The sequence below is a fragment of the Leucopleurus acutus genome (genome assembly GCF_964270905.1).
Source record: "Leucopleurus acutus genome assembly, chromosome: 20".
NCBI lineage: Eukaryota > Metazoa > Chordata > Mammalia > Artiodactyla > Delphinidae > Leucopleurus > Leucopleurus acutus.
Window position 1 is genome coordinate 56,050,465 of NC_139162.1, and position 22,709 is coordinate 56,073,173.

Below are 22,709 nucleotides of genomic sequence, written 5' to 3' on the forward strand. Positions count from 1 at the left end.
CCTTATCATACCCATGCAAGTTTGTGTATAATTTCATGCGTCCACACACAACCCCTGTTTTATGTGTTTTAAAACTGCGTGCATTCGACTATGTAAACTTCTGCAACTAGCAGCATGCTTTAGAGTTGTCCAGGTTGATATACAGAGTGCTGGTTCACCTACTTTCACTGTAGTATGGTGTTCCCCTGTGTAAAGATACCATGATCCGTTTAATTCATGCCTCATGTGATGGACATTTAAGCCGCTTCCAGTTTTTCACCCTTACGAACACCACTGTCGCAAGTATTCTTGTGCTTATTTTTTTGTTCACATTTTTGAGAATTTCTCTAGGGTGTACACCCGCTGGTGGAAGGTCTGCACTTTTTTTTTTTTTCTTTCGGTACGCTAGCCTCTCACTGTTGTGGCCGCTCCCGTTGCGGAGCACAGGCTCCGGACGCGCAGGCTCAGTGGCCATAGCTCACGGGCCTAGCTGCTCCGCGGCACGTCTTCCCGGACCGGGGCACGAACACGTGTCCCCTGCATTGGCAGGCGGATCCTCAACCACTGCGCCATCAGGGAAGCCCAGGGCTGCACTTTTAAGATTCAGACCTGCTGATAGGACTTTCCCGAATAGCTGAGTATTTTTGTTGTTGTTGTTTTTTTAAATTAATTTTTATTGGAATTTAGTTGATTTACAGTGTTGTTTCAGTTGAGGTGAGCTTTTTTTTTTTTTTTTTTCGGAACGCGGGCCTCTCCCGTTGCGGAGCACAGGCTCCGGACGCGCAGGCTCAGCGGCCATGGCTCACGGGGCCAGCCGCTCCGCGGCATGTGGGATCCTCCCGGACCGGGGCACTAACCCGTGTCCCCCGCATCGGCAGGCGGACTCTCAACCACTGCGCCACCAGGGAAGCCCCGAGCTGAGCTTTTTATAGGGTCCTCTCTGCTTGCTGGCTCCCCTTCTCCGGGTGAGGCTGCATCTCTTCTCCGGAGCTATAGCCATCCTTATGGGGGTGGGGGTACCTGGGTTGGGGGTGTCTCCGAGCTGGGGATAGTCCCAGCTGGGGAAAGAACAGAGGGTGGGAGCCTGGAAGCACGAGTGAAGGACACCTAGGAGGGTGTTAAGGAAGACCCCTCAAAGAGGGACCAGTGTGGTCCTTATTTTATAGATGCGAGCCTGAGGCCCAGAGACGGCAAGCCAGTTCTCCAAAGTCACAGAGTGAAGGATTGCAGAAACCAGCTTCATACATTCATTCCTTCAGCACAAATTAATGAAGCACCTATTCCGTGCCACGCATTGTTCCAAGAGCACAGGATATACAGCCGGCAACAAAACAAAGACCGCCTGCTCCAAGTGTGGGGCTTATTATTCTGGGCGTAATTATGATGAATTACTAATTATGTTTGCCTCTAAGACTGGAGCAGAGGGGTGATCTCAACTGTGGGCGTGGGGGGGTGCCCCATGGGAGCTCCCCATGAGTCAGGGCTTTCTTCAAAGCCCCCACCTATCAATCTCCTTCTTTCTGACCCTTTCACCCACAAAGTGTATTGTGGGTACTCAAAATTAAACAGGTTATTTAGGGGAAGAGAAGGTGGTCTAGGAGTGAGGAAGAGAGCGAAAAGCCCTTTGTACCGGGCAGGGTTGTCAATAAAGTTTTGTCGCCTTGGCAACCGCTGGCCCAGACAGGCGGGGGGGAAGGAGGTGCGCGCGCATTCACCCCCCCTCCCGTCCTCCCCTGCTTTCTCCCTCTGGTGGTCGAAGGTTTCGCCACAGAAAAAGAACAGGGAGGTCGCGACTCTATGGTGACAGGCGGAGACCTTAGCCAATGGAAGCATGAGTCGCTCCAAGGCCAACCAATCACATACGGGCTCTGGAGCAGGCGGTACCCGCCCTCTTTCCACTTGGACCCAAATAACCCGACCCAAACCCGCGTTTCTCCCGGAGCGACGACGCTTTCGGCCAATGAGGGCGTCGACTTTGGGCCGTGGGCGGGGATACGTCTCCATGGCAGCGCCGGAAGGACAGCGGCGGCAGCCACTGGGTGCAGTTGGCGGCTCTCAACAGCAGCGAGGGCGACGCGGAGTTTTTTAGGGGCGCTGACCGTGGGGCGGGCAGGGAGGGGCAGAGCGGAGTCCGGCCAACGGGAGCGGCGCAAGCTTCAGAGCGACTGAAGAGTGGCGGCGACCTTGGCCAATGGAAGGCCGTGACGGCCGTTGCGAGGCGGGCCCGGCTGGGCAGACGGGAGGCGCGGCGACCGTGTCTGAAGAGAGCTGGAGAAGGCTGTGGGAGGTGGTGGCAGCCGCAGCGCGGGCGCCTGAGGAGGAGGAGGAGGAGGAGAAGCGGGTGAGGGGCGGCGCGGGGCCCGACTTCTGAGCCCCCTCTCGGCCCCCGCCCCGCGCCGCCTTGGCTCCCGGTCGTCCCCAGCCCCGACTGTCCCCCTCCCCGCCCGGCCCCTCCTCGTGTCCAGGCGCCCACGTCTCCTGGCCCTTCGGCGAGCCTCAGGCTGCTCTCGGCGCCCAGCCCCTTTCCTGTGCTTCCTTACCCAGGCCCCGCTCTCGCGCTCCAGGCCCTTCCCTGGACCCTCAGCTCGCCCCCTGACTCTACACTCCCCTCCCTGGGTCTCAGGCCCTTCTCCTGCACTTTCCCTGCCTCCCCAGGCTCCTGTCTGCTTCCCCCAATTTCCCTCTGGACCTCAGGCCTTTCCCCTGGATTCTCACTGTCTACCCAGATCCTTCCCTGGAGCCCAGGCTCTCTTCTCGCGGCTCTTCTGTGCTCCTCCCTGGATCCCTAGGACTTTCCCCTGTCCCTGTTTGCTTCTCCAAGCCCCGTTCTGGAACCCCTAGGTCCCCCTATACCATCTCAGGACCCTCCCTGGACCTCCAGGTCCTTCTCTACTTTCGTTGGACCCCTGGTCTCCCTGCTAGCTTTCCTGGGGTCCTCCCTGGATCCCCAAGCCTTCCCGCAGCCCTCGGTCTCCCCCGCAGGCACCCCCGCCCCTTCTCCCTGCCCCAGCTCCCTCCCTGTGGTGTCCGTATTACCCGCTTGCCCCTCTGCAGCTTCCGTTCAGTCCCAGCGCCTTCCCGCAGCGCCCCCTCTTTATTTTTCCCCAGCCTGCGTGCCTTCTCGACCCCCTTTCCCAGCTGCTCTAGCTCCTGATCTCTTTCCAGCTCCCCTTTCCTCGCCGTCCCCCATCTGCTCTCCCTGAAGCACCGTGGTGTCGGTGCCCACCAGGCCCTCTGCAGTCGGGGTTAGGAGGCTTGTTTTGTTTCGTTTTGCTAATGCCCGTCTTTCTCCTCTTTTTTTATGGGCCTCTTCTGCCTCTCCACACCGTTCCTTTTCTCTCCCCCCCTCCCCCCGCTTTGTCCTCTGTGCCCCTCCCTCCCCCGGAATCCTTGGAGAGAGAGCAGGTGCTGGGATCCTTCCTCTGCTCTCCCTCCCCTCACCCGCCTCCGAGTCGGGCTGCCTGGGGTTTCACCCAGAGCCTTCTGAGGACTCCCAAGGGCTGCTGGGGATGAGGGTGGAGGCCAAGGCCAGGAGAGAGTGGGGATGGGCAGAGGAACAAGCAGTTCTGGTTGGGCAGGAAGCCTGGGCTTTTTCCTTGGTGAGGGCCAGAGGTGGAGCTGCTGGGTCCCCCTTGACTTCCACCTCCTGCAGGACTAAGCCTTTAGGGTTATCCCAGACTGCCAATTAATCAGCCTTCCGTGAGCCAGTTGGCACGTTTGCGTGTGTGTGTGTGTGTGTGTGTGTGTGTGTGGTGTGTATGGGGGTCCTGGGGAATCTGCGTGTGCGCACAGGGTCTGCGAGTGTGTGTGCACGTGGCGGGGCTGTCATAGGTGGTTGGAGGAGACGCAGCTACTAACGATGGTGGCTGGCATTTCTTTGGGGATCTCCCCATTGTCAGAAGCACTTGTTGCATTTCATCTTCACCGAGAGCCCTGTGAAGTCAGTATTGCTTTTCTCCCTGCTTTATAGATGAGGAGACTGAAGGGCTTGCCTAAGTCTCACACAACCTAGAAGTGACATAGAGCAGGCACACGCCCGGGGCACCGCCCCTGCCCCTGCCCTGAGCTCTCCACTCTCCGCAGGAGGCAGCATGGTGCCTGGGGCACCATGGGCCCCGACAGAGTGACAGCCAGGGAACTGTGTGAGAATGACGACCTCGCCACCAGCCTCGTCCTGGACCCCTACCTCGGCTTCCGCACCCATAAGATGAACGTCAGGTGAGGCGACCTGGGGGAGGGCGACCGAGGGCTCGGGACCCCTTCCTTCCACTGCCACCCCTCAGCCCCATCCTCCTCTCAGCTCCGAGTGGGGGTGGGGGTGGGGCCTGGGAAGGCCCAGAGGGAATAGGCCAAGGCCCTGGGACCCAGGCGTGCCCTCTCCCCCAGCCCCGTGCCCCCCCTGCGGCGACAGCACCACCTGCGCTCAGCGCTGGAGGCCTTCCTGAGGCAGCGGGACCTGGAGGCTGCGTACCGGGCCCTGACGCTGGGAGGCTGGATGGCCCACTACTTCCAGAGCCGGGGCCCGCGGCAGGAGGCTGCCCTCAAGACCCACGTGAGGGAGCCCTTCCCTTCCCTCCCCTCGGCCCTTGTGTTCTCCCCGTCTCCTCTGCCTGTCCTGGGTCCTCCACCCTGCCGGGCAGACCTTCAGCACAGCTCCCCGGGACTCCCTGACTTCCTAGCCATTGGGACCATCTGAGGCAAGGCTCAGAGAATCCTAGGAAAGGAGAGCTGGGGGGCCCTCTGAGATGGAGTCTAACTTCTTCATTTGACAGATGAGGAAACTGAGGCCCCGAGAGGGGAAGTGAGTTCCCTGAGACCACACAGCGAGTCAGTGGCAGAGCAGGACTAGAACCCAGGAGAGAGGGCCGAGGATGACCCTGCCCCATGTCCTCACCCTGCCACCCCTCACCTCCCCCAGATCTATCGCTACCTCCGAGCCTTCCTGCCTGAAAGCGGCTTCACCATCTTGCCCTGTACCCGTTATTCCATGGAGACAAATGGAGCCAAGATTGTGTCTACCCGCGCTTGGTAAGAGGGCAGAACATGCCTCCCAGGGCCCCAGGCCTGACAGGAGGCATCCCTCCCTGGGGGCTGCTGGGGGAGGAAACCCCCTCCCTTCTGGAGGAGACTGGACACTCGGGACAGGGCCATGAAGATGTCTGTGTTGAGAGAAAGGAGGCCGGGTCTGGTCCCCCAAGACCCTCCTGGCCCACCACGGCACTGCTGGGAGATGAGATCCCCTCGAGACCCAGGCTCTCTGGGGCTGCCAAGAAAGGACTGATCTTGCACCCAGGGCTGTGCTGTCTTTTTTTTCATCCCCTCTGGAGCCCCTGCTGCGTAGCAATCGCTGCTCGGTACGGGGCAGGACCGTGAACAAGAGGACCCTGCCCACTGCTCACATTCTAGCGGGGAGGCAGGCGGTAGCTGAGTGAGCGCACAGGGCTGACCACAGCTGCTCAGTGAGTCCTGAGCCTGCCCGGGAATTTTGAGAGTGTTCCTGGGAGCCAGGCCTAGGCTGAGGCCCGAAGGATGAGCCAAAGGGTCTAGTGAAGAGTGCGGGGGCGCCTGTGGGGACTTCCGGGCAGGACTGGACTGCGAGAGGCCGAGGCAGTGGGCACTGGACGCTGGAGGAACCGAGAGCGGGAGAGGATGCGGGTCAGGCTTTCAGGAGGTGGAGGGTGCCGCGCCTGCGCAGGTGTAGAGGCAACGGTGGGTGAATTTCAGATTTGGGAGCTGGAACGCGGTGGCTGGTGCGTCCCATCGATTCTTCCCGCCGGAGGCCTGGGATGAGGGGCCCCTGTCCCCAGCACTGGTGGTCAGGGAGGTGCTCACAGACCCACCACCTGGCTTCTGGGCAGGAAAAAGAACGAAAAGTTGGAGCTGCTGGTGGGCTGCATCGCAGAGCTGCGGGAGGCGGACGAGGGGCTGCTGAGGGCCGGGGAGAATGACTTCAGTATCATGTACTCCACCCGCAAGCGCAGCGCTCAGCTGTGGCTCGGCCCGGCCGCCTTCATCAACCACGGTGGGGACGAGGAGGGGGCTGGGGGGGCCGGAGGGGGCAGTGGGGGCGGGGCCGGGGGCGGGGTGGTGCGAGGAGCCAGCGGGGGAGGGGTTGAGCCCCGGCTCTCTGGCTCGCTGACCCAGTTCTCTTCTCTCCCCGCGACCCCCCAACTGGCTCCAGACTGCAAACCCAACTGCAAGGTGAGACCTGGGGACCCCCGTTCGCAGGAATGGGCACGAGGGAGGGGCTTTCTGCTCGGCGAATAGCCAGAAACTGTCCCGGGTCTCCCCGTCTGACAAAGTAGTTTCCCACCCCTGGCTGTGCAGCACTGGCGCTTGTGCGATTGTCAGAGGAGGGAGGGGCTCTGGTTAAAGTCACACTGGAACCCAGGCTGCCACCTGCTGGCCGCATTCTCCCTTCTCTGAACCTGGGCGGGGGGCTGGGCCAGTTTGGCGGGAGTATGGTGATGGGGAGACACAAAGTGCCCCTGCCTGTGCCATGGGCCCCGGGCTTCCCAGGGAGACACCCACGGCATCTGTGATAGCAGGAGGCTGGGGAGGGCCTCCTGGGGTGGGGTCAGAGCAAGCGCTGCCCTGGAGGACAAGGACTCTTCCTGATAGGAGGTTCCGGGAGGCCACCCCCCACCCTGTGCAGCGTGTGGAGCACAGAGCAGTGAGAGAGAGGAGTTGTGGGGAGGTGGCCCCTGTAAGGCCTTGGGTGTGCACCCTGCCAAGTGTGGGGCTCACCTGGCCGCCCTTGGGACCCCAGGGGTGTGGGGAGGGTTTGAGTCCTGGCTCTGCTGCCCTGGCCCTGTTTTCTCGGATGGGAAACGGGGAGAACTTGCCTCCTGGGACAGTCGTGAAGGCTGGGTGTGTGTCAGCGTCCTGTGACTCTGCACACTGTTCCGTGGGTTTCGGGGCACAGACGCTGGATAGGATGGAGAGTCAAGCAAAGCTCGGTGAGGTGGGGGTCAGCCACCACGTGGTGTGGAACCGCAGGCTGCATGGAAGTGACGCTGGAGCCAGGCGTTGAAGGAGGAGTAGGATTTTTCTAGGTGTTGAGGGCAAATGGGGCCGCTTTAGGGCATCTCAGAGGGGAGGCGCCACACCGGAGAGCGAGGAGGCACAGTGGCTCCCGCCTCGTGTGTCAGCATGAGCTGGGTCTGCCCCGTGGAGGCTCCCACGGGGTGAGTGAAGGGGGCTTGGTTCTCAGAGGCCCTGGTGCCGCTGCTCTGGGAGCTTCGGGGGTGGCCCTGGCAGGTAGCCTGGGGCAGAGCTGCGTAGGAGGTGATGAGGGGCAGCTGGGGTCCCAGGGAGGCAGAGAAAGAGGACGCCCAACACTGCCCGCTCGGGAGGTGCCGGCCGGTTGTCCTGGCGTCAGGCGGGTGGGCGGGCGGCCAGGGGCACTCCCAGGTGTGTGTCAGGCTAGGATGGACAGATGGGTGGGCAGGCAGATGGATGGATGGATGGGAGTGCTGCCTCTCCCAAATGGGGAGCTTGGAGTCAGGAGCAGGCAGGCGAGAGGGGTGGCGATCCTGGACTGGGGCTGCAGGGTGGACACAGGCCTCGGGGAGGGCAGGCTGCAGAGCCAGGCAGAGGCGCACATCTCGGCCACTGAGGTGCAGGCTGGCAGGGTGTGTCAGAGGAGCCCGAGAAGGAGTGCTGGAGGGAGCAGTTCTTGTGCGCACTGCCAGAGGCTGGTTAGGTCATGTCCTACAGGGAGGGTGGGAGCCAGCAAAACGGGGGAGGGTCAGGGAGTGCATGCTGAGGGCAGGCCCTGGGCAGGGCTCTTCCCCAGGCTCCCGGTGCTGCCCATCCTAGGGGGACCCTTGAGGCCAGGGTGCCAGCCAGGCGGGGTGGAGCCAGGCCACCCCCAGGACAGGGCGCTGAGCCTCCTGGCCCCTAGTTCGTACCTGCAGATGGGAACGCAGCCTGCGTGAAGGTGCTCCGGGACATCGAGCCAGGGGACGAGGTGACATGCTTCTACGGCGAAGGCTTCTTCGGTGAAAAGAATGAGCACTGTGAATGCTACACCTGCGAGAGGTGGGGATGGCCTGCAGGAAGGGACACGGTCCCTGGGATCCTGGGAACCAGAAGTGCATCCTCAGGGCCCACCCCTCCCTCCCTCCTCATTTCCCTTCCATCCTTAGGAGAGGCGAAGGAGCTTTCCGACTACAGCCCAAGGAGCCCCTGCCGCCCCGGCCCGTGGACAAGTATGAGCTCCGGGAGACGAAGCGGCGGCTGCAGCAGGGCCTGGATGGCCCCCGGGCCTGTGCCCACCCACCCCCGCTGCGCCGGGACCTGTTCTGCGGTGAGTGTGGGGCGGGGACCCTGTCCTGTTGGCCTGTCTTCATCAGCTGCTCCCCCAGCCCCAGCCCCTTCTCTGCCCTCCTCTCGTCTTGTCCCTCCTGGTACCCCCACTTGGTCCCCCAGACAGGACCTCACTCCTGAACATCCTCTCTTCATCTGTCCCCCTCTGAAGAGCATCGGGCAGGGGTGGGGGGGGTGGCGGCTGGCCTGAGGAGGAGCTCTTCCCCTCTGAAGAGGCCCTGCTCACACAGCTGCCCTTTTCTCTCCCCACTCCCCCTCCCTTGGGCCTCCACAGCTGCCTGCCAGCCCCTGCGCCCCCCGCCCTGCGGCGCCCGCCCCGATGCCTCACCCCTCTGGCTCCAGTGGCTGCCTCAGCCCCAGCTCCGGGTGCGCCCCCGGAGGCGCCGACGCCCCCAGCCCCGGCGGGCCCCGGCGCCCCCCGTTCTCCGTGCTGCCCGCGTCTCCCTGCACCGATGGGGAGGCTGTGGCCCCCACTGCTGCCTGCGGGCGGAGGCCCTAGTGGCTCTGGGGCCGGCCGCCCGTGCCCGCTGGGCCCCCCAGCAGGACTGGCACTGGGCCCGGCGCTACGGGCTGCCTTATGTGGTACGTGTGGATCTGAGCCGTGTGGCCCCGGCCCCGCCTGCCACTGCCACTCCCGTCCCCGCCGGGACCCCAGGCCCCATCCCCATCCCCAAGCAGGCCCTTGCCTTTGCCCCCTTCTCCCCACCCAAGCGCCTGCGGCTCGTGGTCAGCCATGGCTCCATTGACCTGGATGTCAACGGTGATGGGCCGTGACGGGCTGGACAGGGAGGCCCAGGCTGGGAGAGGAGGGCGTCCCTCCTGGTCCCCTCTGCCCTGAGTTCTCAGTAACCGACCTCCAGAAGGAGCTCTTGGACCTCTGGGAGGGCGTTGACTTTCAACCCCAGCACAGCTCTGACCCCCGGGGCGGGTTGGTTTGGACACCCCCTGGGGATCTGACCCCTGACCCTTCGTGACTGCTGACCCCTGAGCCACCCCCATCCTAGCAGGGAGCCCTGGCCATTGCCGCCCTCCCACCCCAGCCCCAGCCTCAGGGCTGAAGGAGCTGTTCCCTCCCCACCCGCCTTCTCCTGCCCAGGGAGCAAAGCCATAAGGGGTGGGGGCCGCCCCGTGGCTTCTCCAAAGAAGCCCAGGCCTCGGGAGGAGGTGGAACTGACATGGGCTGGCGTTCCCTAGACACTGCCCTACAGAGGGGAGTCAGTGTGCTCTCGGCTCTGTGTCTGAGGTGGGGGGCGACGAGGGGGCGGCCAGGGGCATGTCCCCACCACCCCCGTGGGTCTCAGGGAGGCCGGTGCGACCTCATCTTTCTCATGGTGCTATCCCTGGTGCTACTGGGCTGTGGGGGCTCCCTCCCCTCCCCCACGCCAGAATGGGGTATGTTGGGGGATTGGAAGCACTTGAACTTTCTATTTTATTTTATTAAAACCTTGTCATAAGCAGTGCCCTGGGAAGCATTTCATCTTGATTTACATTTTGAAGTGATGTCCGTTGGGAGGGTGAGACCCTCCGCCTTGTTGGGGAGACCAGACCGGGAGGAAGCAGCCCAGACTTTGGGCCCTGAAAGCTTTGGAAGGGTGGAAGGGCAGTGGGCTCTGAGGATGGCCGAGTACAGAGGCGCAAACTGTGCTCATAAAGAACGCTTTCAGTCCCATCTTCTCACCCAGGTGGGGAGTCTCCCCATTTTTCAGATGAGATTAGTGAGGTCCAGCAATTAGAGTGACTTGTCCCGGGTCACCTGGGGCCAGATCACCCTTGTCTCAAGTCAGAGCCCCTCCCAGATCTCACGTGTGTCATCTCGGTTGGCCTGGCTCTGTGAGGCCAGGACAGTGAATCTTCTTGTTTCTTCTGATCCAGTTCAGTTCTCAGTTCTCCAACCAGGGATTCAACCCGGGCCACAGCAGTGAAAGCCCAGAATCCTAACTACTAGGCCACCAGGGAACTCCCCCCATCGTCTCTTAATTCTCACCTCAACCCCCATTCTACAGAAGGAAGTACTAACAGCTGACAATCAGTGAGTGCTTCCTGGTACCAGGCACCCGCTGCAAAGCGTCTTGTGGATATGTTTTTTTTGTTCATTGAGGCCTCACAGCCATTTCATGAGAACAAGCCAGGAACGTCTGAGGGTCGTGTGTGGGCTGCAGGCCCCAGTTTATCTCCTCCATGTCGACCGGCCTTGGAAAACTTTACCCTGGAGGCTGATGAGGCCAGGCCATATGCATGAGGGACATGGGGGTGCTGAGAAGAGGGAGTGAACACACATGGAGAGGCTGCAGGAAGACTTGGGTGGGCCAAGGAGATGGCCCAGGAAGGGGCACTTCCACAGTGGACCTGGGGGTGGGGGTGGGGACAGTTCAAAGCAGGTAACTTTTTTTTTTTTTACTTTAAAATTCATATTATTTATGTATAGCCTGCTTCATCCCTTTCAGAATGAGAAAATGTGTCTTTCTTCCATGCAAATCCTACTGAACCCTCCTAGTTTTCTCCCTCAGGTTAAAAATGAGGGAGAGGGCCTCCCAGTCGGCAAGTGGTAACGAAGAGAATGAAGAGAGATGGTTGACACAGTCGCTAAAGAACTTGTCCCTCTAGACAAGCAGAAATTCATGGCTTCTCGGCAAATATGACAGCAGAGTAAGGAGGCTTAGCCTGGATGGACATTGGAGGTTCCGAGAACCTCCTGGAATCCTATTTCAAATGTAGTAACTGCATATTCACAGGCGTGTTCTTGGCGCAGAGGGTTTAGAGCCTTCATCCAACTCTCAAAAGTGTCTGGAACCCAAAACACAAAGATTAGAAACCAGTGATCGGGGTCTCTCACTCTCAACACTGCTGCTGTCTTGAGCTGCTAATCCTGTGTCACAGGACGAGGAGTGGCCTCTCAGGCCTCCACCCACGAGTTACCAGTAGCATCCCCTTAGTGGTGACAGAAATACCTGTGATCATTGCCAAATGTACCCCTAGAGGTCAAATCCAGCCCCCAGTGGGAACCACTGGGCTAGAGTGACAGGATGACAGGGAAGGAAGACCTCCGGGACAATAACTACAGCTGACACTGGTCTCAGGTTCTGTGCATCTGGCATCAACCTTCACAGCAGTGCCACCAAGATCACCCCCCTGCCTTTGCAGGTAGTCGGAGGGCAGGCACGTCTGCCTGAGGCCGCACAGCTGGTACGTGGACAGAGCCCGCCTTGCTGCCAGGTTTCTGCCTCAACCACCAGGTAGATGGAGCCCCAACCACGATAGGGAAGTGAGAGGAGTGTGTGTTGGGTCCAGTGAGCTGGCGGCCCCTGGGATGTTTGGGTGGAGCTGGGGCTTGGGAACCCCAGGGGGAGGGTCGAAGGGTCAAGGCTCAAGCTGAGAACCCCGTCATACACTTGGGGGCCAGAGCAAGGAAACGGGGAATCTGGCTGGGGGAGGAGGAGGAGGAAGTTGAAAGAAACGGGAAATAATTACAGGCCAGAGTCTCAGGAAGCCCCGCACTCTGCAGTGCCTTCCCCAAAGCTTTCTAAGTTCCCCTCCTTGGGTTACTGGGACGGCAGGGAGCCAGGCAGGACATCCCAATCCTGGATCCCATTTCTCCCCTTGGGGGAGCTCTCTGATGCTTTTACCCTGTGCATGGGGCTGACCAGATGCCTGCAGGAGCTCCAGGGCCCTGTTGATGGTGTTGGTCATCCTGGGGTTGCTGATCCAGGAGGGCAGCTGACGACCAGCCACCCCCACCTCCAACATGATATTGGGCACCAGAATCAGGCCGACATGAGGACTCTGAGTGTCTCAAATTAGTTACATAGACAGAGAACCCACACACCCTGAGGACGGCTGCACTGGACACTGTCCTGGCTTGTGACACAGCATCACCCTCCCCACGGCCCTGTGAAGTCTAGGTATCGTTATCACTGTATTTTAGGTGAGAAGGCCACAGTGCAGAGGGCTTAGGAAGTTTGTCTGGGGCCACAAGGCTGGCAAGCTTCAGGGCCAGGACTTGAACCCATTCTCAGAGCTCAACCAGGCTCTGAGATCCTTGGGATGGGAAAGAGGCAGACACCAGAGGGGAGGCTGGGACCGTGCCCACTGGAGACTCAGGGCTTGTTTCAGCAGTGGCTTCCATGGGATGGGGGAGTGGGTGGAGACGAGGGCCAGAGCAGTGCCTGGAGGGTTCATGGAGCAACGGGTGAAGGGCACCGAGTGGTTTTGTGATTTTGACCGGGAAGCACCTGACCCTTTCAGTAGACTGGGAGGAAGGAGCTGCAGAGGGAGGGGAAGAGGGTAAGTGTGCGGTTGATGGGCTGGGACTGGGAGGGGGTAGCAGGGAGAGGAGGAGGAGAGCAGGGATGCAGGTTGTGAGGAGGGATGGGGAAGTCAGTTTCCTTTGTCCCGGGAGGCTGTTTCGGGACAGTGAGCTTGACATTGGGGGTTTCAGGATGTGGGTGGGCGAAGATGGCCCAGGAGCCTAGGAAGAGGTGTTCAGAGCCAGAGTTTGGGGCCTGAGAGTGTTGGCCCAGCCAGCTGGAAGTGAAGTGGGTCTGGCCCTGCCCTGGGTTCAGGCATCCATAGGGCAGTGGTGGCCAGAAGGGAAGCCAGGAGTGTAAGAATGTCCCAGGAGTGGTCAAGGGATGGTGGCAGGGATCCTGGCCCCAGAGGGAAAGAAGGGGGAACTGGGAGGGGCTGCTGGCCCACAGGGCGAGAACACACTGCCAGCACTGGCGCTCTGGTGAGGTCGGGAGGCTGGCTGTGGCTGCACAGGTGTCAGGCCTTGTGCTTGGATGCTACCTGGATGACCTCACCAAGTGCTCAGACAGCCGCCAGCCCCATTCATTCGGTGACTCAGAGCTGCCTGGACTGCGTGGCATCACGGCTTTCCTTCTTTCCTGCAGCAGCGCCACCTCTGTGCAGGCCAGAGGTCTGCAGGTCGGGGGAGGTCACATGAACGACTCACCCCCTCCTGTAGCTTCCAGCCTGTCTGTCTGAGTCCACACCCCATGCCCTCATTTGCCCCTCTGCCTCTCAGGTTGTGGTCTGAGAGAGGGGGCCCGGGGCCAAGGTTTCGGGTGGGGCCATCCTGGGAGATGGCACATCTGGGGTGTGCCCTGGGTAGGGGGATGAGGGCAGCATAGAGGGGGTGAGGGGAGTGGATGGAGCCAGTTCTCCCCTGAACTTACCCAGCCGCCCCCCCATCATTCCACCCCTCCTGAGAATGGGATTTTGCACCATCTCTGTTGACAGCTGGGGAAACTGAGGTGACGCAGGTCAGGAGGTTTGTCCAGGGCCACCCAGTAAGTTGTCGTATGATTAGTAATAGCCACCTTTGAACCCTGGGGTTGAATGGAGACCTCATGAGATCACTTCAGGCAGAGTCTGGGGGTCCAGGCTGCCCCAGGAGACTGACAGCTTCAGGCAGAAAGTCAAATCCACCGCCACCCTGATGCCCAGGACTCATGCCCATCTAGGTCAGGCTAGAAGCCCCAGGCTCTGAGCTCTGTCAAGGGTCATTCCTCAGCCTGGCTCGGGGTGGGGGGGAGGGGGGGAGGGAGGTGGTTGGAGAGGTGACATTTTGAGGGGCATCTGGAATCAGGATGAATCTCAGCATTGTGGTCCCTGAGCTTGGCTGAGGGCAGGCCCAGAGCCCGAGTGGGGCGGGAGCGAAGAAGAATTTATCCTGGAGCTCTGAGCGTCCTGGAGGAGCTCGCAGTCAGGAACGGGCTGGCAGGAGAGACTGAAGTGACGTGTGTTTGATCAGAGGAGAAAAGGCTGCTCCTGGCTGTGGACAGGGCGCTCCAAAGACCTAGGGGACCAGCACAGAGCACCCTGTTGGGAGGGGCTCATGTGATGGGATTGGGGATGTACTGGGAGGGATGTGGAGTCAAAGGGGACAGGGGAGTGAGGGAGTGGTGGCAAGCCGGGAAGGGTGGGGAGCAGGGGAGGGAGTGAAGGGGTCAGCGCTGGGTGGAACTTGAGATGGGATGGAAGGGGTGGGGCAGGAAGTCCAGGAGCCAGCTGGGGAGGTGGTCCAGGAGGGGAAGAGGATCCTGAAGGCGGAGGTGGAGGGAGGACTTGGGTGACAGGTAGGTGTGAGGACTGAGGCAGGAGGACCCTGGAACTGTCCTGGTGGGCAAGTGTTGGGACTCAAAGAGCCAAGGGAGACCCTGCTGAGAAGAGACTGCTGCCTGCTGGAGGGGGGAAGGTGGGAAGGGGGTGGGAGCGGGGGGCTCAGCTTGCTCCTACCCTGACTGTCCTCCCTCCATACCAGCCCTGATGGAGCCCAGTCCTCCCTCACCCCTCCCATGATTAGAACCAGTAGTGTTGGCTGCAGGGCACAGACAGGGAGGATCTCCCGACGCCCCCGTGCGCACCTCACTGACCAGACATTAAGAAGAAATATCAGCAATAACATAGCTTTATTTGTAGCTTAAAGATGGGGCGGGGTTTGGGGTGGTGGGGCCCGGAAGATGAGAGAATTGGGGGTGATGACACTGATACTCATCCCTCGGAGAAGCCGCCCTCGGGCCGTTAGATTTTGCCAGCGAAAGTCCCGTCCTTGATCTCGGTCCAGCGCTGCACCTGGGGTGGGGGGGGTAGGATGGAGGAAGGTGGGGAGCGGGCGCTTGCTCAACTCAGCCGGCCCATCCACCCTCGCCCGGCCCGTCTGTGCGCTGCCCCTCTGTCCGCTCACCCAGCTCATGGGGCACAGCGCGTGGAACACGCGGAAGTAATACTCGCGGGGCTGTGTGCTTTTCCCGCGGCGCCTCATCCTCTTGACGCAGGGATGGTAGTCTGCCGAGTGGGGCGGGGGGGGGGGGAAGGAGCGGGCAGGTGGGCGGGGTCGCAAGCACGCCCCGCCCCCTCCACGCCAAGGCCGCGCCCTTCAGAAAGGTCCAGCTGCAGACCCGCCTCCTCCCCGCAAGGCCTCGTCTATTCCGTCACCCCACCCTTCCGTGACTTGATCGCACGCCTCCAGAATAGGCCCCGACCTTCCACTGATCGGTCCCTCCCTATCATACAAGGCCCCTCCCCTCCCAGGTAGGTCCCGCCCCTTCAGACCGTGGTCCACTCCACCTCCCACCCCAACGGTCTCCGCCCCCGCGGCGAGTCCAGGACCCTCTCCTCGTCCTCAGGTGGGGCGCGCCCCTTCCTGCCTCCCACCTTCTCTCACCCGCTCCCCCTAACTTGGCCCGCGAGGTTTTACCCAGCAAGTTCTGGTAACAGTTACGGGTCTGGTTCTGCTTGGGGAAGCGCGGGTCGAAGGGTGCCGTTGGCCATCTCCCCTTTCAGGGCTTTGGGCAATCAATACCCAACATCCACGAAGGCGGCGTCTCCTGCGGGGAGGGATGGGGTTCTGTGGGGCCTAGGGGGCGCCCCTCGCTCCGACCCGCACTCAGCTCCTGACCCCCACCACGAAACCCAGCCCCCGTTCCCACCCGTCCTGCCCTCACCAGGCTGATGTCAGCAGGTCACTGGCTCAGTTGTGCTTGTGGCTCCGTCCGGGGACACCCTCGCTTCTGAGTCTCGAGGGTCCCAGCCCAGGAAAAACACGACCCTCCCGGTCGGATTGGCTGGGACCCCCGGAGCCCCAGCCAATGGACGCCGTTGCGCCGTTGCGTTGGGACGCGGGGCGGGGTCGGTGTGGACCCGCCTCCCCCGCCGCGACTCCCACCTCCGGCCCGACACCCCCACTTGGGGCAGGCGCTCACACACAGGCACCCGGGCGCTGCTCTTGCCGAGTCTCAGGCTCATGCTTTTAATCTCTGCGAAACTGGGCCACCACGCGGGCTCTCCCTCGACCCGCCCCCCGCCCCCCCCAATATACAAAGATATAGATAGCTCTGGTCTCTACCGGAGAAGGAGCATCCCCGCCCGGCCTTTTCAGGACCCTGATTCTTACAGTAGAGGTGCACAACACCTAGGGGCCTGTGAGGAAGAGGAAAGAGACAGGGTGGGGTCCGGGCTCCTGGACGCCAGCGCCAGGTATAAGGCTGATCTGCAGGGTTCAGGGGCTACCTGGCCCCGCTGGGCTCCTCTGGACACTTCGGCGACTGAGGTTGAGTCCCCCGCATCCCGCTATTGAGGCCGCTGGGAACCGTGCATGCTGCAGAGAGAAAGCCAGAGAGGGCTTTGCGGGATCGGCAGGGAGAGAGTAGTAACTGCTCAATAAATACATGCTGATGGGGGGCAGGGGGCGTGGTCCTGCTCCAGGGCCCGCCAAGCCTGAGCTGGAATCCACGTTTCCACCAGTGTCCCTCCTAGGTTTCTCTCCCTCCTGCCTCCTTAATATCAAGTCTGACTCTGGATCCTTTGCCCCAACATCCAAACGCACTAATATCTCTTTCCTCTTAAGAAGCCCTCTTTTGTCCCACATCCTGTACCAGCTTCCTCTTCAGGTCCCTCCTCCCCTTCCAGCAGATCACTTGGAAAGAGCTGGTCTACTCCTTCTCTCCGATTCCCCTCTTTACATACATATGTATGTATACAAGTAGTGGGAAAATACACATCCCATGAAATTTACCATTGTAACAATTTTAAAGTGTACAATTCAGTGGCATAAATTACATTCATAATGTGGAAGCACCACCACTACCTAGCTCCCAAGACATATTCATCACCCCAAAAGGAAACCCCAAATCCATTAAGCAGTCACTTCCCGTTCCTCCCATCCCTTGCAGCTTCTGGCAGCCACCAATCTGCTTCCTGTCTCTTCGGATTTGCCTCTTCTGGACATTTCTTGCAAACGAAAATCGTACACTGTGTGGCCTTTTGTGTCTAGCTCCTTTCGCTCAGCCACATGTTTTCAAGAGTTGCAGCATGGTGATCCACTTCCTGTGCTCCCTTAAGCCTGCCCCACTCAGGTCTTCGTCCCCACCAGGTCACCTCCTTGCTGTTACATCCAGAGGTCCTCTCTCGTCCTGTCTTCCTTCACCTGCTCGTGGTATCTGACACGGCTGCCCTCACGATGCTCCTCATTTTCTTCACCTGGTGTTCAGGATGCTGTTCAGTGTTCACTCTCTGACTATGGTTCCCCTTTCCCTAAACACCTTGGCCTCTGTCTCCACCTGCAGTCACTCGCTGGTGACCTCCAGTCTCATAGCTTGCAGCAACCATCCATTTGCTGATGATTCCCCAAATCATTCCAGACTCATGTGTCCAGCTGCGTACCCCGCATCCTCACCTGACATCTCAGAATCAAGATGTCCAAAATGGAGTTCCTGATCTTGTCCCTGACATCTACTCCACTCACAGCCTCCTTGACTGCTGCATCTTCCCAGTGGCTCAGATCCCAAACCTCAATGCCATGTCAACATGCCCAATCCACGAGCTGATCCGTTGGCTCAACCATCAAAGTATCTCTGGAACCCCACCACTTCTCAATACCTCCATTCCTTCCCCTCTTGTCCAAGCCACCATCATCTTGTTCCTGCGTCATTGCAACTGCCTCCCCACTCTTCTCCCGGCATCCACCCTTCCTCCTCTACCTTCTCCACACTTCAGCCAGAGAGAGTCCTTTCTAACATACAGCAACTCCAGCCGTTCTGCTCAAAACCTCCAGTTTGCTCAGCATCAAACTCAAAGTACTTAAGATGGCCCCACATGATGGTGCCACCCTCGTGACTCCTGTGACCACAATTCCTACTCTGGGCTGTCCTGGAGCTCCCTCTTGGTCCAGCACATCGTACACATTCCTGCCTCAGGGACTTTGCAGTGGTTGTTCCTTCTGAAGGGAACGAATTTCCCCAGATGTCCACATGGCTTCCTCACTCCCCTCCTTCAGATCTTTACACAAATGACACTAGCTCACTGAGGCCCTCCCGGACCACCCAATCCAATACTGGAAGCTGCCTACCCCCACTCGTAGCCCTCCCTACCCTGCTGTTTGCCCGGAGCCCTATCAGCTAATAATGTACAATATAATTACTGTGGATTTTATTGTCAGAGTTCCCAGCTTCAGCACTACTGATATTTTGTGGAGGATCATACTTTGCTGTGGGGCACCATCGCGTACATTGTGGGATGTTGAGCATCGTCCCTGGACTCTACCCAAAAGATGCCAGGAGCACCCCCTCCCCAAATTGCTCAATGCCATGTCCATAGTGCATAGAATGATGCCTGGCACGTAGTTGACACTCACTATACACTGAGAGCACAAAGGAAAGTGGAAAAAGAAGGAATGATCCTCTCTACCTCGTGGATAACAGAGTTGACAATACACGTTAGCTGTCACCCCAAATACCTGGGCGAAGGAGCAAAGATGCCCACTTCCTCTATCTTCTCCACCTTGGAGGCCATGTCCTTCATACTCTCAATTTCCAAGAGAGTGGGCAAGAGAATCTCCAAAGACGACCTCACTGTGGCCATGGGGCACTGGTCCGGCACCCTTTTGGGCTCTTGAGATACTCTCCTGGGCTGTTGGGAGACCCTGGCCTCCATCTTTGAGACAGGGGTGAGAGAGGTAGGAGACTCCGTTACGTCCTCCCACCTCGCTGAGGGCAGAGAGATGGGAGTCAGGGAGGCAGCATTCATCTTGGGGCTGCTGGTGGCATGCTTGGGGAAGGGGGACGCTTTGGAAGGCCCCTTTGGGTCCCGGGGCACCTCCTCCACCTCCGCCCATGGATGCGTGTTCCCCGTCGCCCAGGCCCCCAACTGTGGCTGCTCCCTGACCACCACCGGCATCTCCTCCAGCAAGGACACCTTGGTGGTGCTGAGGGGTACCGTGTCCATAGTTGGCATGGCAGACCCCTGCTGGGTTGAGAGCCAGGAGGGCAGATTGAACAGAGCTGATCTCAAGGAGGGATCCTTGGAACTGGCAGTGATCATCAGCTTGGCACGGGTGAGCCCTTCCACTGAGAAGGGCCCGGTCTGCCCCTGTGAGGCTTCCTCGTTGGCCAGCTCCTGGGTCTTGATCCACTTCTGCTGCTGCCCCACCTCCTTGGATTTGAAGCCCAGCATGTCCAGAGAGATCTCCTCCTTCATCCTGCGGACTTTGTCCTTCAACTTGCCCTTGCCCTTCAAGCCATCCGCGGTGACATCCTGGGCTCTGCTGACCAGGACTTCCTCCTTCTCGGTGGTGGTGAAAGGCAGCTCCAGGGATGTTTTCTGAGTCCTCACCTCTACTATGTTTGTTTCCTGGGTGCCCATCAACACCACGGCTCTGGCTTCCCTTCAGGCTTGCTTTTCTCAAGCACATCTCCTCCGTGACTTTCCGCAGGCAACACGCCAGTGGTGGCAGGGTCCAATGTCATTTGGTATTGGGTAGGTAAGGTCAGAGCCTTATGGGACAGGGTAGGTAGGAACACAGATTTCCTGTTTGGAGCAGGGGGGGATACAGCCTTCGGGGGAACAGCAAGTGTATACGCGGCCTTCTGAGATGGGGCAGGCGTGGCTGGGGCCTCCTGGGGAGCAGCCAATACATGTGTGGCCTTCTGAGATGGGGCAGGTGTGGCTGGGGCCTCCTGGGGAGCAGCCAATACATGTGTGGCCTTCTGAGATGGGGCAGGCGTGGCTGGGGCCTCCTGGGGAGCAGCCAATACATGTGTGGCCTTCTGAGATGGGGCAGGTGTGGCTGGGGCCTCCTGGGGAGCAGCAGGAAAAGCTGGCGCTTTCCGGGATGGAACAGGTGCAGCCAAGGACTTCTGGGACTGGTCAAGGATGAATGGAGCCTTACAAGAGGCAGCAGGGATGGCTGGGGGCTTCTGGGAGGGCGGCGGCCACAGTCTCTGCACGGAGTCCAGAGGCCTGGCCTGTTCGTTGCACCTGTGGAAGTCAGGAGGGTAGGCGGCTGGGCAGAGGGAGGACGTGGACAAGGTGCTGGCCTCCGGTTCCATCAGGTCGTCCATGTCCTGTTGCCACGGGTACATATGCAAGTGATCACAGGAGCCCAGCAAGGGCATTTCAGGGCTGTCCTCTGAGATACAGAGTGAAGGGGTTTCAAGTAAACCTGCCAGGCATGTGGCCCCCTCAGAATCAAAGCACCCCTGTAGGTAGATGGAGGGGAGGGGAAGGATGGTCAAGGCCAGTGGAGATGCTCAGACCCAGGCCCCAGCCCCTCCCCCCTCAGACCCAGGTATCCAGCCCCTGTTCTCTCCCCCCTCAGACCCAGGGGTCCAGGCCCCCAGCCCCTCCCCACTCAGACCCAGGGGTCCAGGCCCCCAGCCCCTCCCCCCTCAGACCCAGGTATTCAGCCCCTGGTCCCTCCTCCCTCAGACTCTGGAGTGCAGGCCTCCTCCTCCTTCAGAGCCAGGGGTCCTGGCCCCAGCTCCATTCCTGGGGCTCCTGTACTTCTGGCTTTTGGTCTTGGCACCCTCTCGAATCTAGAACCATAGCTGCCCCCAGGGGTCTGTGGGGTCAGGGCCCACCTGGAGATGCCACGTGGCCCGGGTCCATGGGGGGCGTGTGGAGGGTCCTGGGGGCCCAGGAGGTGGCGGGCTGCCGGAGCAGGTTGTTGAGGCGGATCCAGCAGTCAAACAGGAAGCTGACCTCATTGTCAGGGGCGTCCAGCTCCAGGTAATAGCGGCGGCCCGTGACCAGACGCAGCTTCAGGTGCCAGGCAGACAGGTCGTGGACGTAGAGGTGGGCCAGGTCCAGCGGGATCATCCTAGCAGAGGCAGGAGATGGAAGCGGAAGAGCAGGAGATGGGGGCGAGGTGGCAGGGGATGGGGGGATGGTGGCACCTGGTGAGGACGAGGCTGGAGCGCTCCCTGCCCGCGGGGGGGCTAGGCCATCAGCAGGATGTCTGGCAACACCAGGCCTGGCAGGGAGGCGGCCACGCCCATGGTCACTCGGTTGGTTCTGTGGTGCACATACACTGGGGCCCCTCGACTGGTCACCTGGGGATCCAGGGAGAGGGGCTGGGACCACTCCTTTCTCTTATGCTCCTCTGGCACCTCCACACAGAGCTCCACTCCCCAGCCCCCCAGCTGCCTTGTGCCCTCCTGGGCCTAAATCCCCCAGCCCAGGGGGTCTCCCTTCCCTCCTGCCCCTCTCTGCCCCCAGGGCACAGGGAGCCAGGGACCTGGACAAAGTTACTCTCGAACATGGGCAGCGGGCGGAGGGGCAAGTACTCGCCCTTCTGGAGGGTCTTCTGCAGCTCGCCCAGGGTGGGGACCCACTTCAGGGGGCCCTGGAGTGGCTCCCAACGCCTGATGTTCCAGAGCCGGTTCATGATGGCTGCAGAAAGTGTCGGTCACCCGGGACACGGAGGCAGGGTGCCAGCCCCCCAGCCCACCGGCCCCAGCCCCTCGGGCTTCAGCGGTTCCAGAGGGTGGAGCTTCCCCAGGGCTTGGACATGGCCCTGCAGGGGTGCTCAGCCCTGGCCTGGGGGAGGAGCCTTCGGTGGTGGAGGAGCTTGTGACCTCATCGGACACAGCTGCAGCTCTTCCTGGGAAGTCTCCAGGGGCCTTCAGCTCCCTTCCCCTCCAGGAACCTGTCCTGGAGTCTTGAGGGCTGGGGTGGGTGAATCAGAAGCCCCTGCTCCAGACCCAAACTAAGGACGACCCGGGGCCCTGGGAGGGGCCGTCTGGGATGTGGTAAGTGAATAATTAAACAAAAGGGTTTCTGACTCTTAATAGGGGAGGCCTGAATTACAGTCCCAACTTGCCACTGACCCATCTCTACACCCTGGGTAAGGTCTATACCCCCAGGAGCCTCAGTTTCCCTGTATCTAACTTGTTTGTGTCCGTGGCAACAGTTGCTGTACATTGGTTATAAAGAAAGGGACATGAGGTTTGGAATAAGCCAGACCTTTGGCAAAATCATATTCTGCCTCTCCCTAGCTGTGTGGCCTTAAACGACAGGCATCCCTGAGGAGCCTCAGCTTCCCTCATCTGTAAAATTGGGGGGTACTGGAGGATGCACGGGATCTTGTAAGTAAAACCCCACACTTAAGGCATGGCGCAGAGCAGGCGCACAGTGAATGGCCATTCCTGTCGCCTTCTGAGGGCTTTCAGGGCGGGGGGTGCTGATGTTCTGTCATTCTAAATATAGTGGTTATTATTTTTTCATGTGTCATGCAAAATACATGGTCATTGTAAAAATTCTGGAAAATATAGAGAAGCACAAATAACAAAAGTCACCCACAATCCCACCCCCACCTTGTACCCTGAGGTGGCCATAGTCAACACTTTGGTGTATTTCCTTCTAGGATTTTTAAATAATCCATGGATTATACGTATCTATACAAAATGGGGATCACACAGTGGTTTGTAGCCTTGTGGCCTGCTTCTTCTATGCCTAAAGCAGGCTCTGTAGCATCCCTCTTCATGGCTGGTGTACTCCATCACATGGATGCACTGTCATGTATATGACCATCGCCTACTGTTGGACATCTAGGTTGTCTCCAATTTGCTGTTGTAAACACTGCCGTAATGAACAACCTTGAGCCTGCAGCCTTGTCCTGTACT

At 59.9% G+C, this 22,709-nt stretch overlaps 3 protein-coding genes across 3 annotated transcripts; 1 reads left to right on the plus strand and 2 right to left on the minus strand.

The window, feature by feature from the left end:
* Positions 1–2,289: 2,289 nt before the first annotated feature.
* KMT5C (lysine methyltransferase 5C) lies at positions 2,290–9,084 on the plus strand (the record flags this gene model as incomplete). Its single annotated transcript, XM_082862729.1, has 9 exons — positions 2,290–2,320; positions 4,063–4,197; positions 4,366–4,531; positions 4,898–5,007; positions 5,838–6,001; positions 6,161–6,180; positions 7,886–8,022; positions 8,130–8,290; positions 8,585–9,084. Exons 2-9 carry the CDS (start codon positions 4,088–4,090, stop codon positions 9,082–9,084), a joined length of 1,368 nt encoding a protein of 455 aa, XP_082718855.1. The 5' UTR covers positions 2,290–2,320; positions 4,063–4,087.
* A 5,748-nt stretch (positions 9,085–14,832) lies between these two features.
* On the minus strand, positions 14,833–15,620 carry COX6B2 (cytochrome c oxidase subunit 6B2; the record flags this gene model as incomplete). The annotated part of the gene is given in 4 exon segments (XM_082863358.1): positions 14,833–14,883; positions 14,996–15,096; positions 15,509–15,590; positions 15,594–15,620. Coding segments are annotated over 4 exon segments (261 nt in total).
* A 2,911-nt stretch (positions 15,621–18,531) lies between these two features.
* On the minus strand, positions 18,532–21,472 carry GARIN5B (golgi associated RAB2 interactor family member 5B; the record flags this gene model as incomplete). The annotated part of the gene is given in 6 exon segments (XM_082861946.1): positions 18,532–19,457; positions 19,460–20,248; positions 20,667–20,905; positions 20,982–21,025; positions 21,027–21,137; positions 21,323–21,472. Coding segments are annotated over 6 exon segments (2,259 nt in total).
* Between the last annotated feature and the right edge of the window lie 1,237 nt (positions 21,473–22,709).